The sequence below is a fragment of the Sylvia atricapilla genome, chromosome 9 (genome assembly GCF_009819655.1).
Source record: "Sylvia atricapilla isolate bSylAtr1 chromosome 9, bSylAtr1.pri, whole genome shotgun sequence".
NCBI classification, from domain to species: Eukaryota; Metazoa; Chordata; class Aves; order Passeriformes; family Sylviidae; genus Sylvia; species Sylvia atricapilla.
In genome coordinates, this window is record NC_089148.1 from 20,736,144 (window position 1) to 20,753,951 (window position 17,808).

At 33.5% G+C, this 17,808-nt stretch overlaps 1 protein-coding gene across 1 annotated transcript in view; it reads right to left on the reverse strand.

Annotated features, from left to right (window-relative positions):
* Positions 1–1,389: 1,389 nt before the first annotated feature.
* HFM1 (helicase for meiosis 1) overlaps positions 1,390–17,808 on the reverse strand; it is a 30,610-nt gene continuing 14,191 nt past the window's right edge. The window contains exons 16-38 of the mRNA XM_066325194.1: positions 17,675–17,769; positions 16,794–16,927; positions 15,890–15,937; positions 15,155–15,235; positions 14,436–14,527; positions 13,505–13,611; positions 13,369–13,416; positions 13,062–13,159; positions 12,845–12,976; positions 9,980–10,065; positions 8,963–9,046; positions 7,797–7,954; positions 6,960–7,063; positions 5,353–5,508; positions 5,013–5,108; positions 4,484–4,602; positions 3,617–3,693; positions 3,416–3,525; positions 3,214–3,336; positions 2,687–2,777; positions 2,322–2,427; positions 1,784–1,941; positions 1,390–1,510 (exon numbers count right to left, since the gene is read on the reverse strand). Of these exons, the coding sequence (XP_066181291.1) occupies positions 1,444–1,510; positions 1,784–1,941; positions 2,322–2,427; positions 2,687–2,777; positions 3,214–3,336; positions 3,416–3,525; positions 3,617–3,693; positions 4,484–4,602; positions 5,013–5,108; positions 5,353–5,508; positions 6,960–7,063; positions 7,797–7,954; positions 8,963–9,046; positions 9,980–10,065; positions 12,845–12,976; positions 13,062–13,159; positions 13,369–13,416; positions 13,505–13,611; positions 14,436–14,527; positions 15,155–15,235; positions 15,890–15,937; positions 16,794–16,927; positions 17,675–17,769 (2,370 nt within the window). The 3' untranslated portion in view covers positions 1,390–1,443. The remainder of the gene's footprint in view (positions 1,511–1,783; positions 1,942–2,321; positions 2,428–2,686; positions 2,778–3,213; positions 3,337–3,415; positions 3,526–3,616; positions 3,694–4,483; positions 4,603–5,012; positions 5,109–5,352; positions 5,509–6,959; positions 7,064–7,796; positions 7,955–8,962; positions 9,047–9,979; positions 10,066–12,844; positions 12,977–13,061; positions 13,160–13,368; positions 13,417–13,504; positions 13,612–14,435; positions 14,528–15,154; positions 15,236–15,889; positions 15,938–16,793; positions 16,928–17,674; positions 17,770–17,808) is intronic.

Genomic DNA, 17,808 nt, shown 5'->3' on the forward strand with positions numbered 1-17,808 from the left:
CATCTTTTGAGAAACACCACTGTATCTGCCTGGGAGCCATCTGTTTCCCATGGAAATCAGAAGATGGTGATGGGCAGGAGACAAAATCTGCATTCTTACATCTTACCCTGATACAGAACTGGTATGTGTACATGACTAGGACTGCTGGATTAAATGTAGCAGTAGTGTAGCAACTCCAAGCTACATCATCTTGGAAGCTTAATTTAAAAAAATCTGACAAAGAGATCTGACATACTAATAACTTTGAGATGTAATAAAATACTTGAGGTGTAGAAAAGTGAGTTAAGCTGAGGCCTGTTGGCATTTGCATAGTCAAAAACATATTGAGGGGTGAGTATTGAGGCTGCTTAGATTAGACCATTCTTTCATGCAGAGAGTCAAATCAAGTCAAAAGTGTAAAGAAACACTGGAGTCAAGCAAAATGTTATTAGCTGAGAAAATTATACCCTGGCAGTACAGCAAAACATGGCTGCATTTAGTTGCACCACAAACAATGTTGAAAGAACAGACAGCTAATGATTGTAACATTTAAATTCCTCACATTTTGAATAATTAACAGTAAAAATTAACATTCTCTTGGATTTTAGGCAGTATCATATATTCCACTAACTGTTGAACTTACAAGGTCTACTATCCAAACACTAAAGCTACAAAAAGATATCCAAATCCAATGCCTGGTGCCTGAATCTGTACTAGGACACATGAATGCTCATTTTATGACATTGGGTATAAAAATGAACAGGCAACAGAATTTTAGAGTATTTTTACAGACATTTAATAACTGATCTGCTGAGATCTGGAAACATATATGCTTTAGCAGCACTTTTTAATAACACGTCCATAGCACTGTCAAAGGGAATATCTAGACTCTAGAATAATTTACCATTCTATTACTTCTATTTATGAATCTTATTATTTTACAGAATCAGCACTACGAAAAACTCACTTTTAGAGAAATTGAAAGAAAAACAAAAAAAAAAAATTATAAAATTTCCAAGGAAAGAGTCTTTCACTCATTTAAAGACTACTTGAGAAGCAGGACATGTTACTACATACACATTACTACAAATCCCTTACATTCCCTAATGGGAATTTCTGTTATCTATAAAAGCACCCTCAATTTGTGAACTATTCTTCTTTGACATATTTCAATATTTGTCTTATAATCCTGAAAACAGCAAGGTCAACAAAACAAATACTTAAGTACTTATCAAAACAAGGTATTATTTCTTATATTCTATACATTTTGTAAATTAGACATCAGTTTTACTATATACTCTGTGCAACAATCCAGGTATTGACAAATAGGTATACAACAGAACTCAAATTCTCTTGACTGAAGCCTTCAGTAAATTCAGTAACTCAACTTCTCTTGACTGAAGCCTCTAAATTTGACTGTAAGTTCTTTCTCCAGCACTTAACAATGTATTTTGTTTACATGTTTTACAAAATACCATCAAATATTCCAAGAAAGGGCTTGACATCATCGGATTCATCATCAAGAAGATATCTAAAGAAGAATAAGCAAACAAACAAATTATGTACAGAACATCAAAACCTATAGAATCAGGAACACTATACAGAGTCAAGAGAAACCAAGATAAGCAAAATAATTTAAAGTAATTCCTCATTTAAGAAGAGTTAGTTGTTACTATTATTGTGAAAACTAAACTTTTGACAATGAATATTAGAAACTAACACATTGCCTGAAGTTCTGTGTTCCATGGAGACATAGGCACTGGAACACTAAGCAGACAGAAAAACATATATAAGTTTTTATTACCTAGGATCTACTTCTTTTTCCTGTTCTTTTGTGAAAATAAAAAAATCTTCTTTCCTAGTGCATTTAGAAGAGTCAGAGATTATTTCGGGGATGGAAGAACACTGTAGGTTTTTTTGCTCTTGAGAAAGACATGAAGACTTTTTATCTTGAAAACTGAACTGCAACATAAAAGTTAAAAAGTATATCTGGTTAAACCAACTGAAACTCCCAGACTGCTGGAGAATGTAGTACTGGTATTTAACTGATGGTAGGTGTTTGACAAGGACCAAGCATGTGATGAGCCTAACTATATACTGGATAGAGAAACTATCAAATTGAGCAAATAGTTTAGAGATCATTCTATATAAAGTAAATCAATATCCTATTTCTTTGTATCAGGAATATCCCACTGAACACAGAATGTATGCAGGTTTGGGCAACACAGAGAGGTTCAGAAATTGAGGATATCCTTATTGATTCATCAGTCAGGTATGGCACATATTTACACAATAAGTACTCTAATTACAGAAAATTTTGTTATCAATGTATTTTTACTCACCGAAGTTATATTTCTGTTCTGTACAGATAAATTGACTTTTGATGTGCTACTGACCATAGAAGCATCTGAGTTCTGAATATTGGTCTCATCTTGTACTGTGCATAAACTGAAAACACCAAGGTGAATAATTTCAGTATTATTACAGAAGTGCAAAATTATTTGCTTTCCAGTTCAGGATTGTCTACTTATTTCCCTGCACACTTAAAAAACAAATTAAAATCATTCAACAATTCGTATCTGTTAAACACTGAAATTTCACTCACTTTTACGAGTGAACAACCTTCTGTATATTTGATTACACAGATACATGTGAGATTCAGACAATATTTTAAACTGAATAAAATAGTAAATTATGTAAGTCTTACTCTTTTGAAATGTTATTTGTGGCTTTGCTTGCTGTATACTGGCAGAGCGGTTGACATTCATCTGGAATTTGAAGGCAGGTATTTGCATGTTCTGTGAAAGAATGAAAGTTTTAAAAAGATAGTTGGGAAGCAGCCACAACCCCTTGTAAATACTTCACATGACATTATGAATAATACTTTGAAAATTATGGAAGTGTCTTAACACATGAAATATTTCTTCGGTGGGTTTTGGGCCAATATAAAGATAAGCAGAGATATACGGTCAGTATACATTATGCAACAACAATTAGGCAGTTGCAGGCCATCAAAAAATTATAATCGTGATTTTTCAACTCTCCATTCTGTATTAGATTTGTCAAAATATATGTAGCATTCAAGGTAGAATAATAAACCTGTCAGTCAAGTCAATTAACCAAAAATTTCAGGTGGCTCTATTCATTGTATATTATAATAATTTTACTCTCAAATAATAGCCCATAGAATAACTTGTATGTAGGAAAGAAAAAGGTTTGTTGAAATAACCTTACCTAATTCTTTACTGACAAAATTACTAGCAAATACCAATTTCTCATCATCAATATCATCCCAAATATCATCTCTCAGTTCAAAGTCCACATTCAAAGCATCTGAAAAACAACATCTGTTTTTATCTGTGGCAGAAAAATATGAAGCATAATATAAAGATCAAAACAGTGAACATTTTCATTTTAAACATTAGCAATAACTTACTGCTTTTTCCACAATTCCAGGATTGCGGTTGTTTCTGAGCTATTTCTAAGGTATTAATATTATCTATCTGGTCCACTGAAGGTGATGAAGATGACAGTTTATTGCTAGACCTATTTAAAATAATAAAGCAGTGACATGTGAGTAAAACAGCTGCAGAAAGTTGCAAAATAATTTTATTCATAAAACAATTCTTAGCAGTACCTTGGCAAGGCTGGCAATAAAGACTTTGGTGTAAAAACAAATTGTTTGAGATCCACATTTTCAGCTTGATTTACCATCTGCATCCAAAGAAAGCAAAATATTTTAACTTTTAAGATATAAACATACTGAGACCTATTCTTTTTAACAAGTTTAATGACATCACTAACACTGTAAGTTAGAATAATATTTAAATGTCATAAAACCTTTCTGATGCCTGCTTATCAAATGAACTCAATTAAAAAGTTTTTAATTATGTGCTTCTAGTGCAGGTATCCAAGCACCCTGGTAAAGCCAGACTGGTTGACTCTCATCTGTATTAGCTGTAGGCTAAATAAGCCTCTATTGCAAACAAACAAGCAAACAAAGCTGTGAGGTGGAAATAAAACCCTCCAATACCTCAAATATCATTCTTGCTGCAGAAAAACCTACTTTAACAATACATTCAGAGGAATAAAGTGCAAGCCATGAAATCTTTCAGAAGTTTAAAACTAATATGGATGGTTTTTAAGCAAGTGGATCTACCTACCAGTGAAAAAAGAACTCTTAGCAGCATGACTAATAAATACCACAATCTGTTTCATTCGGGTCATATTTTGCCAAACCAAGTCAACTGCAGTACCATCAAATGCCATAAAAGAAAAAAATACAGAAGACATGCACAAAAGTGGACCATTGGAAATGTCCCAAAGAACAGTAGGATCTCTCAAAGATTCCTGGAGCTTTGTACTTCTTTACTTTTTGCACTCCACACAGAAAAATCAAACCTGAATGTTCATATTTAGTGATAAAAATTTCTGCAAACAATGCCTACAAACATGTAACATATTAAAATAAACCTATAAAATGTCTGTCTGCATTCAGGCAAACCTTCAGCCGTTTTACTGGGGGTAAAGATGAATTTGAGTTCCTGCTCCTTAAATCAGCTAAGTACAAAGAAAAGTTTGTGTCTCCACTCATCTGTGAGGCCAGAGGTACTCCAGTCTTACCTGAGAAAATGAAGCAAGGTAGTCTTTAGATTAGTTATAAAGGATAAATCCTAATTATTTTCAAATTACTTTGAAAAACTTTGCCACCAAGCTTAGTAAAAAGATTCTGTTAGAAGATTCTAAAAGATTTAACATGCTAACTACAAGATCTAACACAGTATTTATATAAAAGCATAACAAGCTTGACATTTTTTAAAATCATATGCCAAGTACAAAAAGTATTATTATTTATTGTAGTGCCTATGAAAGTGTTATTGACAAAGCTATTTATAACTGCTTTTATGACTGCATCATAACAACTCAGGCCCCATTCTCTTGCTTGCATTGTTTGTCATTGGTATGATGGGAAGAGCTGTTCTAAATTGCCTTTGTCTAAAAGTATCAGAACTTGTAGATTTAATGAAACTCACAGCAGTCATGCCCACACACATCTTTATTTTTACAGCGGTGGTTGCATTCTCTGTTTCCATATTTCTTGTAAGCAACCTCCTGTTTAGATCTGCTTCCTAGATAAATACAATACAGAAATTCAGTTATATTGGGTACCAAACACCCAAGATTTTTCTTGCTTTCAAAATCATCAAAGAATTGCACTGTAGTACTTGACAAGTAGAAGCAGGAAAGTTGTATTTTTACTACCTTTTAGAAAGAAACAGCAGAGATAAATAAAGATCTAGCTCCCTAGTGAAAGCAAATTTCAATTTTCTGTTGACTTCTGTTTTAGCTAGATACTGTGATCTGACCATTTACCTGTATCTACTTCTGCTGCTGGCAGGCTTTGGGGTGAACCATAACGTTTACCAAGTGAAGATTCAGCTTTCAATTTTTGATTTGTGACCACCTTACATCGCCCTGTTTTTGGTGCTAAGTAGAAAGCTGTATATGCTTGCTTTATATCAAAGCCAACTTGGGAGAAAAAAGACAAAAAATATTAAAACTGTTTTAAACTGTTTCTATAGTACTGATTCTCTTCAGTATTCTAAAGTGTTTAAACAAGTAAGTGTTAATCAATGATCATGGAAATTTTTTAAAAATAATTTGCCCTTAAAGCACACTCTTTTTATGACCAGATTCTTTAGGACTGAGACTAAAAACCCCAAACATTTTTTAGAATTAAAGACATAGTTACTAGAAGAAAAACAGAATTAGTTCCTTTAACTAAATGTTCTTGTATTGTGTTAAAACTACATTTATCTATGGCTGTGAACTGCTCATAAATTTTAAACTTTACTCCAGTCTGTGTTCAGGAGTATCAGCAGCTTTGTACTGGCAAAGGCATAAAATGAGTATGTTGATAATGCATCTCAAGTTGAATGCAATATTCACAAGAGATGGAGAGACACCCTTGGTAAAGAGAGTAATTTTGCTTTTTATCAGGGAAATAAAAATTGCTGGAAAACCAGACAGGCTTTTAAAAAATGTGAGATTTCCTTCAAGTCTGAAATAGGAACAGACTTCAAAATAAGTAGAGACTCGGAAGACCTAGTTTTAGTCTAATTTTACTGTTACCAGTTTCAGAGAAATTGACTGTTGTGGTGAGTTTTACTGAACTCAGCACAATATGGAGATAAACGGACAATTTTAACTTCTGTGTGGTTAGAAAACCTGTCTTTTTCCAGAGCCACAGGTCTAGCTATAGAAATATAAATTATTCCAGGCTTGATTGTTGTAATAATCTCAGTGTCAATATTTACCATGGAAGCATCAACTACACTTCAGTTAATCTAGCACACAGCAATCTTCTTTACTGAGGGGGCACGATAACAGAATTTAATGTAGCCAGCCTATTTTTAAATTGTTTTTCAAAGTTTTGTGTTTCAAGCTCGTAAGGGTCTCTCCTCATTTGCTGCTGTAGTTCCAGTTGTATGGAAACTGACACTGAGGGGACCCATGGTTAAATCTGCACACAGTAAGGCTCAGCATTTTCATCTGTGGGAAATTCTTGTTACCAAAGTAGAGATGCATCCATATCCAACACCTCTTTACTACAATGCAAAATTCACAAAGACAGTTCTGCTCAGCATAAATAACCTGTCAGGCTGATAGGTTATCCCTACTGAAAGTTAACTCACTTGAAGGAGAAGGATAAAAGACAATCCCAATCTGTACCAACAGAGCAAAATATTATCTCCTAGTAAGAGTTTTGATGCTTCCCAGTTTCTAAATGTGGCAGTAAATTAAATAAACAGACGAGTAATTCTGAGAGATAGTATGCAACCCAGTAAAACATACATAATAGAGGTTTGTTTCCATACCAGCTCACTTACTTATACTTTGGCTTAATAGAAAGTGTTTCAGTAATTTGTTCCAAAATCTTATGCATATTGTTTTTTAATTCAAAGAATACCCTAACCTACCATAATCAGAACTAATTAAATTTATACTAATATCTTCTGATTTAAGAGCTCTTTTAACTTCAATTTTCTTCATCCAATTTCCAGTTTTCAGCAGCACAGAATCCCTGTAATGCATCAGCAAAGTTAGACATTGACAATGAAAACACAACTGCATATTATGGTATCTGCAACCAAGTGAAAGAGCCTGTATTTAGTCCTAGTACTTTCATTTTTCTTGATAATTGGCCCAAGAATAACTTTCCAATAATGTGTGATTTATGGCCATAAGAGGATCAGGGCCAGGACCCGGAAAATCAGTTTCAGTTGTGCCAAACAGTGCCAGATTTTGGCCAGAATTCTTACGAAGGTCAAGTAGCTGGAAAAGATTTTGTTTCTCTTTTCCCATTTGCTCCAAGCATCTCAGCCAACTGGAAAATTTAAGTCCATCTCTGAGAGAAAAAAAAAAAAAAACAAACCCAAAACAATTTAAAAAATATATTTAAAGAAATATAGGTAACAGGAGTAAGTAAGAAGTGGTTTACCTATCTTTTTAATAGGTATTTTACTTGTTTTATATTTATGGGAAAATTATTATGACTTTTCCATAATATGACATTGATGTTGAACAGATAGTTACACATGCTCTCTGCACTGACAAGCACACTGGCATGTTTGGGGGGTTCTGAATCTTGTGTAGCATTTTAAATGACAACAGTGACTAGAAGAAGCTGTAGGATAAAGAATAATTTTGTACTATTAGACATCAGCAGGAAGTATTGAAAAACCTGCAAGTCATAGAACAGATGAAAAGCCAACACCATAAAATGATGTGAGGCAAAAAAACCTGACCATACATACATAATTTTCTGGTTAAAAATGACTTGGTTGTCAGCATCTCCTATGACCAAGGTAACATAGTGGAAGTCTGGCGCTGTTCTCTTTGTCTGCAGCTGCTCATAGTTTGTTAATTTGACGGTTACTAAGATTTCAGCCAATGTGTCACTGTATTTTGGAAGCTAAGGGAAAATGACACAGAAGACATAATTGCTAAAATATGCAAAGTAAAATACATGCCCTTCCATAAATTTCTATCTGTTGATACAAGCACAAAAGCTCGACTCAAGCAATTTGAATTTGTCGCACAATTTTTATCTGTTTCCAGAGACACTGATTTTCAGTATTAGCTTGGCCATAGCTGAATATTTTAAGTTTGATTCAGTACTGAGAATCAAAGACAAATGGAAAGAGAAATATGCAAGAATAAAACTTGCTATATAGAAGTTACATTTTGGCATCCTAGCATTCCTCTATAGGATATTTATAATTGTTAAACCTTTGTTCTGAGAATTGAGCTACTCATCTGGTATTATGTCAAATGAAAAGTAAACTAGAACTGATTGTTATACCAATAGTATTTCACACATCTATTGAGTTTTTAACTTCAAATGTGTCTTCATTTCTACCAACTTCACAGTTACTTTTCAAATTTTGCATTTTAGAAAGTTAGAGTGTCTTTGTGATCCATATAAAGACCAAATGCATATCAGAACCTCAAAGCTCTTGATTACACATAGAATTGTACCCTTCCTTTGAAAGGGCACCAGCCAAGTTAATGTAATAATTTATTGTTTCTCTATATTCCTAAGTGTGCTATAGAAAATAAACATGAGTTAATACCATTTCAATAAGCTTTATTTGGGTGCTTTGTTGTCTCTAGGGTTTGTTTAAATTCAAGACAGAAGAGACCTCTCAGACTCACATATAATGCTAGAATGTGAATATACTGGTTTACATCTGTAACATAAAATGTTATCAAAGAGAGAGGCCAATATATTATGGGGAATATCTGTTCCAAGGCTCTCCTTGGAGATTTAGGAGTTTCATTCTACCTACTAAGCTGAAAAGAGGTCACGATATTGTGTGATCTTCTGTCTGTGAAGACTCAAAATTTCTTTAAGTCAGTATTTGCTTCTACATTTAATAATACCAGCATAAAAACATAAAATAAATATAAAAGAATGTACCTGTTCAATTTCAAGTTCATATTTCGGAAGATGCAAAACAGACTCTTTTATCTGGTTTCCAAAGGGAGGATGTCTGTTTAAAATCTGCAAAGATGTAAATCCAAGGAATCAAAGTCACCTGAGTATTTATGTTAGCAAAAAAAGTCCCTTTCACTCTTTGTTGTCTACTGTCAGTGATGCCCAGAATAGCAACATTACCAAAAGAAAATTCCAACACTTTTTCATGTTGTTACTGCTTTTGTTCAGTTAACAGCCAATCAGCTACCAATGACTACTCAGGTTTTATATGAGATGACTCTTCTGTGTTGCACAAGCTTTAACTAAAACAGAACAAATGACAAGAAAAAAAAAAAAAAAAAAAAAACCATAAAAGGAGCCAGAAATGAGAAATCAAATTTCGAAAGTGAGAACAGAAAAACCCAAGTAAGATTTAGAAGCCTGTTATATCTTCCAGAACACTGGTATAACAGTTTCCACAGAGAAGAAGCCAAGAGCTAAAGAACCAGTCCTAGGGTAACATTTACCTTTCCTAAAATAAGAATTGCTTTATAGGTGATTTAGAAGATTTTTATTCTACTCCTATCTCAAACTTGCAATAATGGAAATTTGGGATTTTCATAATTAACATACACTAAGAGAAACTGTAAATACAAATTCCCTTTTATATTTTTCCAACACTCCTAATAGAGAAGTGCATATTGTCCTTTGTTTCAAACCATGGTAATGATCAAGTTCTACATATTTAAGCATCTGCTTTCCACAGCCAGCCAAATCATGAAATCATCATTCACATTAAATTTGCTACAACAAAACATCATACATATTTTCAAGGAAAACCAGCAATAACTACACAGCTTTTTAAATTCTACTAGTTAAAATGAATAAATCACCTAAACATCTAAATTTTGCTATGATCATATAGCAAATATATATTAACTGTACTGTTTTTATGGGTAACAGTATTAATCCTCAGTATTTTACTTATCATATTTATCTGTGTACAAAAGAGTAAGTTACCAATTCAAGCTCCCTTGCATTTATGTCTTCAATTTTTTTAAATGATGTCAGGCCAGCATTTACCATGGCATTTGACAGTGATACACCTGCGAAAAACATGCATACAAGTTCTTATGCTGTTAAAGAACAATTAATAACCTCAAATTATTCTAACAACTGCATTACAGCAGATAAACTCTAAGCATTAATAATTTTATGTTACATTTGATGCCACTTTCTGCCCAGCAAATCACTGAAATTATTTTTTTATTAAGTATTACAGTATTATTTAATTTCTCCATTAGTAAAGAGAAAAAGAAGTGCAACACAAACCAAACATGAAAATATACAATATTTCAATTATGACATTTACATTTTCTACATGAAAACAGATTTTAGATCACCTTCTACAGGAGTCAAGAAATGTGTTCTGTGTGTATATATATATATACACCATTAAAAAAAGCATGCCACACAGTACTGTCTCAGAATTTTTTTCCCTATTCAAGAAATTATTTAATTATGTTGAAATAATGAAGACCTCAATGTTTTTGAGCAAGTTAATAATGAAATTAACTGAAAAAGAAGTATTTATTATAATCTTCTACAAGTCATTGGAGCTTTAGCAGAGAGCTTTCCAATGGCATATAAGCCACAAAAGCAGAGAATTCCACGTACACTTTTATTTCTCTTCATGACTCACAGTACTAAATAACTACAATGACTGTAGGTAAAAAATAGTACCAAATACTTAGAATGAGTATTTGGATTCTGCTTTTCTCTGTTTACATTTCTGCAAACAGTATAAGAAATCTGAAAATTTGATGGGAAACCTCTTTAGATACTTTCAGGTTGCTTCTTGAAAGACATGACAGTAATCCTACAAGAAAAGACTTAACCCAAGAGTTCAATAATTTAGAGAAACAGAAGACCTTTTGTCCTTTTATGTGTATTTGAACATCTTTTCGGTCTGACTTGAGGAAGACATCTTTTGCCATGTCCCTGCTTCTTTGCAGAAGCTCTGCAGTCTGAAGACTGAAAACTCTCACATATTACTTCTGCTTCTGGAGCTGCTGCCCTGTTTCTTTATAACTGAAGGTGAAGATTAACTCTTTTATCTTAATCCCAAAAACGGCACAAGGATTTCTGCCAGTGAAGAGAATACTAGATATGTAAGTAAGATGACTTCTCTTTATTTTCATCTACACTTCTGAGTAAAAGATAAATGGGGGTGGAAATGAAATTGAACAAGGAGTAAATGTCATAAATCCTATATGACAACTGATCATTATCCTGTCTGTCAGAACAAGCAAACAGAAATCAAACATGCCATTCAGCAACAAGAGGGAGAATAATTATTGGACAAGAGTTGTAGAAATGCAGTAAGAATTCAACTGAATTATCAGTCTCAGTACAGCCAAGTGTCAGTCAAAGAACAGTCACTCTTATAATAGAAATACTGATTAATAAGGCATTTGTAAGGTTCAAAAATAGCATAGTGAGATAAGAGTTGAAAAATTAAGGATTTCTGAATATGCTACATGGTATCAGCAAATTTCTATGAATTTAAACAATTCATCTAACTTCAGAAACAGAATAAGATTAGCAGCCATAGGCAGAGGTTAAAAAATCACATCATACTACAGGCATCAATTCAATGTTTGATTCAGGAAAAGAGCGAACTGTCAGAAGAATGTTCAAAAGAACCTTGTAAGGGGAACAAATGACACTTTGGAAGTTAGCGGTTCTTTGTAGCATACACTGCAAGAGCTATGACAGCATAAGAAAAAAGTACCCAAAACCAGGAAAATTGGACAGAGATGTCTGTATATACACCACTTATATTATTAAAAAACTAAACGTGACTTTATTCTACTGAATATAGTGTACAGGAAAGGATTTGTCTACACTGCAAGTGCCAGATTTATTCCACTCATCCTAACTCCACAGAAATGCTGAACATGAGGCAGATTTCTCAGATGATTGTCGACACTGCCACAGGTGTGGGATAGTGGAAATGTGTTCCCAGCACTGTGCACTGTGCTGTGCACAGGCTAACGAGCCCTGCCCTTGCTTTGAATCCACATGAATGAAGCATTACAGCCTCTGCACTTGAGCAGGCAAGGCTGTAAGGTACTGTACCCTACGGACCTTCAGGTATAGCCATTCTCTAATTTGCAGATCCCTGTACTACACTGTTCAGTGCAGAGCTGATGTATCTCTAAAGAAGAAATACAGAGAATGTTGCAGTGAATTTTGAAAGCATGAAGGTATGATAACACCAGACATCAAAGCAGGAAGATACACTACTACCTCAAACAAGTATGACTACATTTTTATAACACAGAGGATTCAAAAATTTCTGAACTCCTTTTCAAATAATTATGACAACCCTGTACTTCCAGCCAGAAGTTCATTCACTAACAGGATACAGTGAAAGGAAGAAGATCATTAGAAACTTTTGATCATCATGTGTATAAGAACCTCATGCAAAATAAATTGATTTCTTTTTCATGATTCCTATCCTTTTCAATGTAAATTAAAAGGTTTTCATGCATACAAGTAAGAGGACCTACAGCAACAGCTGCTTGGAAAGGAGGGCATAGCCTAGTCAGGGGTACGCAATCACATCAATGTGGAATCTGTCTGGGATACTGAGAGGAACATTAAGGAGTAAGAAAAATTCTGAAACACTTTGAAAGCCTGAAGAAAATTACTGAACAGTTTGTTATGGCAGATTCCTCTGACAACTGTGGAACTCAATTGTGGCAAATAAGTAATTAGCAGACTAATTCATTTATCTAAACAGACACCACAGAAATTAGCAGGCTAATTATGAGTTTTGATTCTCTGTCAACATTTCTATAATTTCTAACTAGTACCTACCAATTTTTTCCAATTGTTTAGACACATGAAGTGAATTTTCCCAAAGTCTGCATCTGAAACATTTTGCTAAAATCAAAGAGTTTAATAAAGCAGAGAAATTGTTCTTAGATGATGCCAGAAAGTCAGATAACCCTGTAAAAAGAAGATTGACTTAAGTCAATATAAAATGTAGCTCATTAGTACATGTACCAAAGAAAATGATTAAATTTTACCATACATCTAGTAACTCTCAAGCCATTTCTAAATATTCTGCCAGTATCTTGTGTCAAAGTAAAGTCTTGAATAGGAATACATCCCAACTGAGCCTGAATGAGACTGGAAAAAGAATGGGTTTAATACATAAGCTATACTGTAAACAAAGAACAACAAAAACTTTTTAATGGAGGAAAAAAAGAATTTCAGAATAAAAACAGCAAAATACAAGATCTGGTCCTCTACAAAATGACAAAAAATTAGCAGGGACTTCAAAAGCCATAAAATGACAGTTTTTCAATAAAAAAATATAAAGGCAACATAATATTTACCAGTTTACTTTCATTTCTCTTGTTTTTATCCTCCCCTCCATTGGAAACCTATGCATGAGAACAGATATATTTTCTACAATTCATTTTATTTAATGTTAAAAAGGTACTTCCAATTATCAATGCATTTTTTTAATACCTGATAGTTACTTTGTCTTTGTCTTTATTCAAAGTGTTCAATATTTTCTTTTCATTTGTTCTTAACTTCACATCCACAAATTCTGTGCAGTTGGAGATCATTGTAATCTGTAATAATTAAAGGTTTTTAGTAATTGTTTTAATTTGCCAATTTTTCTACCACTTCTTCTAACTTTTTTTAAAAAAGAACACTTCAAAAAAATTTATTGTCTCAACAGTATGACCATGAAGACACATCCCATCAGTTCTTTTTAATACTGACCAACTTTCCTTCCTCTTCCTATAAAGGCCATTAATGAAAGGGCAAATTTTTTCTTTCAGCTTTTAGATTACTATTTCAGTTGAGGTTCTCTAAAGTCAACCACACATTGCTAACATTTTATACAAGGCAAGTCAAACAACTTTTACTGTTATCTATTTCACCTTGCTTTCTTCACACTTTAACAACAAAGATAGTCACAGGAAAACAAGTGTTCTGTTTTTTCATGGCAAATCTGTTCTACCAAAGGATTTCCTTGAAAGCAAACTGTCTTGTGATTCTGATAGCAACCTGTTACCTGAATGAGGAAAGTTGCTTAAAACACAAAGACAATTCCCTTAAAACTAAAAACTGCTCTTGCTGCAGCTGCTTTTTGCAACCAAAGAAACTTCTAAACTGGAAAACATTAAGGCTTTAAATACAGAAACAGAACAGCTTCAGCAAATTTGCATCTTCATAAGCAAGGTTAGTGAGGGGAGAAAGAGTTGGAAATCAAAAGATCTCAAAGTACAAAGCCTCAAAAATACTCCATATAGAATTTAATTAGATGTATTCTCTAAAACTTTATATAAACCAAGCCCGAGCTCCTTAAAATAAATAACACCTTACGCTTCTTTTCTTAGACTGTTTAAAAACAATTGAACAGATGTGATTTTAAAAAAAGTGACATTACCAATTCATTCAGTGTCTCAGTTCCCTTAATTGTGGAAAACTGCTTCACTGTATCAAACGCAATGTAATACCATGCCATTAATCTTCCAGTATCTGTAAAAGAAGAATATACTTTAAAAATAAATATGCCAAGAATATTTCAGTGGATTGGAGTTTCTTAAGCCACAAAATTAAATTAACTTTCTTGCTACAGGCCTCTGTGAGATTTACCAGCACTCCCCAGTGTGTTATTGCCCCCAGCTGATGGGCATTACTGACCCCATCACGGCATGGCACAAAGAGCCTCGTGCCAGTTACAGTTCCCTCCAATGGAGACTGCCACACTAACACACCAGGCAGTGAGCTGTGGCTGTTACGAAGCCAACCACCTCTATCAGAGGACTGCAGAGAAGAGAAAGTCTTGATAGAACCTGTCCTTCATTGCACTGTGCCACAACCAATTATCCTGTCACAGTGTTCTGCAATCTTCTCCTAATCTGCAACAAATTCTCAGCAACAACAAGAGAAGATCTATTCGTGAAACAAGATTAAGGGAATGAACATCCATGACTTGGTCAAGAACCTTGTCCATATATTCTACTCAAACAATCCCTCAGATTCTACTCTCTACTACATTTGTGTACTCTTATTACTGGGTCACAAGGGTAATTGAGACCCTCTGGAGTTCACCACCATCTCTACATCACTTCTGAAAATTAATTTACTTCAAATAAGTGTTACCTGTTGGTTTGAAATTATTTGCTTCATCCATCCTGATCAAATCAAAAGATGATAAATCATTTAAGTTCTTCAGACATAGTTCTGTCAAAAATTTGAAAAATGTTTTTTGCATGTACTAAAAATACCTTATCTATGTACAAACAGAAACATCATCAAATTGCAATGAATGTACACCCAAGTAATTCTACTGAATTCAAGTAAAGGTTCTGGAATATGATCCTGCTTCTATTAAAGTTGGTGGTTAACTCCTGCCTGTGGAAACTCACTCAAAGTTTCTGGACAAGGCAAAGAGGTTTACATTTTAGAGCCTTTGTTTTCAAGGCTAAATTTATGAAGGGAAGATGACAATTTCTGAAAAGGCCTTTTTTTAAAGTATAGCAACAGAAATTAATGAAAGCAAATGAGATCAATCAAAGGAAATTAGGAAGAATGACAAATGATCAAAATTAAAGTGCTTTGTTCCATATTTCTGAGCATGTATATGGAGGTGCGGTAGGTAAAGGCATTTAACTATTTTCCTCTAAACAAGAAAAGCTTTTCTACTGGTTAAAATGTACTGATAGGATTTCAAAAATATTAGTAATAAAATGAAATTAGTAACACATCATAGTAAATTACTTTTGTTCTGCAAATCGATCTGTTGAAATTAGTGGATATAGATAATAAACATGGGTGAACCTGCCCTAAATTGTAACATTTTACTGAAAAAAGCTAAAAAGCTAAAAAGCCACTTACCTTGTAATTTTGCTTCAATTCCAACTTTATCTAATCCAGATGAAAAACCTTCATGGAAAATACAGAAGATATTTTAACCTAGTACTATCACACACTTCCTCCTCAATTTTATAACCCATTAAAACTGATTTGCTGATTTTTAGGAGCCAGACAAATACCCTAAAGTGAAAAATGTGGGAACATTTATTCTACTGCAAACAGGTCAGAAGTCTTACAGAGTGTAACTACCTAAGTATCAGTAAGAGGCTGTTAGAAGAGATGTCAAAGGTAAAAGCTGCAGACATTCCCCCATGTAAAATATCAGAGTCCTAAAGGTTTCAGACACGTCACTAGAAACTTCCAGGTACAGTTTTGTTATTTTGGAATATAGGAAGCCACTTAAATTTTAACATCCATTCAAGTACTAAATGTACTGTGTTCCAGTCCCAGCTCTAAATCCTTATAAAAATTGTCTCCACCCAGTGACTTGAAAAAATCAGGAGCAAATGGGGAGGAACAAAGATATGGCCAGAGCTGGACAAACAAATTGAACACACTGGAATTGAAATAACTAAAATTTTACTCTAGAAAAAAGCTATTAAATACTAGACTATTATTTTTCTTAGCAGATTACATATTCAGCAGTGAAAAATACATTATGGCTTGATACTGCATTAATACATGGTCCAGCATATTAAAATCAAAAGAAATAGATTAAGAAGCTGTAGATGGCTTCTTCACTGTTTTTTAATGTTATCCATACCATTTATGTTGAAGAACAAAGTGTTACAGGCTTCACTGCACATCTTGTTTTTATCACATTATAAAATAAAAGTCCATAAGAAAATGATAGAAACAAGTTATATAGACATAACACATCCTAGTGTCATAATTAGAGGAATTAAAAAATCAAAACCAAACAAACCATAATGAGTTGGATTTTTCAAGGCTCTAATGTACAAGAATGTTGATCGTATCCATTCCAAAGCCACAGTGACATCCGTGACAGTATGTAGCACTATTTCTGCATTTAAGTGTTCAACAAGGTGCCTGTGCAAGCTAGTGCAAAATAACAAGAGTTAAGGACATTTACCAACAAGCAATATAAAAACTGCTAAAACTAATTTTTGGGAAGAAACAAAATGAAATAAACTCCTCTCCCCAAACCACAACTGTTCACTGTGATCAGTGAAATTGACAGAATACAGTAAAGATTTTGTAAGTAATCAACGATGTAATTTATTATGGCATAATGTCGAGCAAGCAAAAATAAACTACCAAGTGTGAAGTTTCACATTCATTAGAAAACAAAGTTACATATATTTAAAAATTACAGCACAGCCATTCTGGGCTACTAATATTCTAAATATATTTAAAATTCATTTTTAACAAAATTACATGTGAAAAATTTTCTGTTTTACCTTTTAATGTCTTAACTTTCCCACATTATAATTTGTTAACAACAAATATAAATCTAGTCTTTTCTAGACACTATCATCTAGAAATTCAGAGACATGGTCTGCATTCTGCTTTTTGTCTCTGCAATAAATTCTCTTTCAGCTTCCTCAGTTTTCCAGCAGGAATCTAAAACTATTTTTTTTTGAGCTTAAGATGTTCTAAAGATTCTTCTGGCTGATAAAACAAGAGACCATTAACTCCTGAATAGCTTGGTTTTATTATTCTTTCTTGATTTTTTCTAAATAGACCAAAGAAACACCCCAAAAGCCACGTGAAGAAAAACACATTCTGTAGAAACTATGAAGTTTTGCTACTATCTACAAAGTCTTATAAAAATTACTTAGTTACCTGCTTTCTATTATGTCAGCACCATTTAACATCTGTATATATCTCTCCCTGGTACTGCAACGAGTCATAATAACTGCTGTAGCTGTAGTGTCAAACTGAAAAATAAAACCCCAAATAAAAGCTGCTCTCTACTT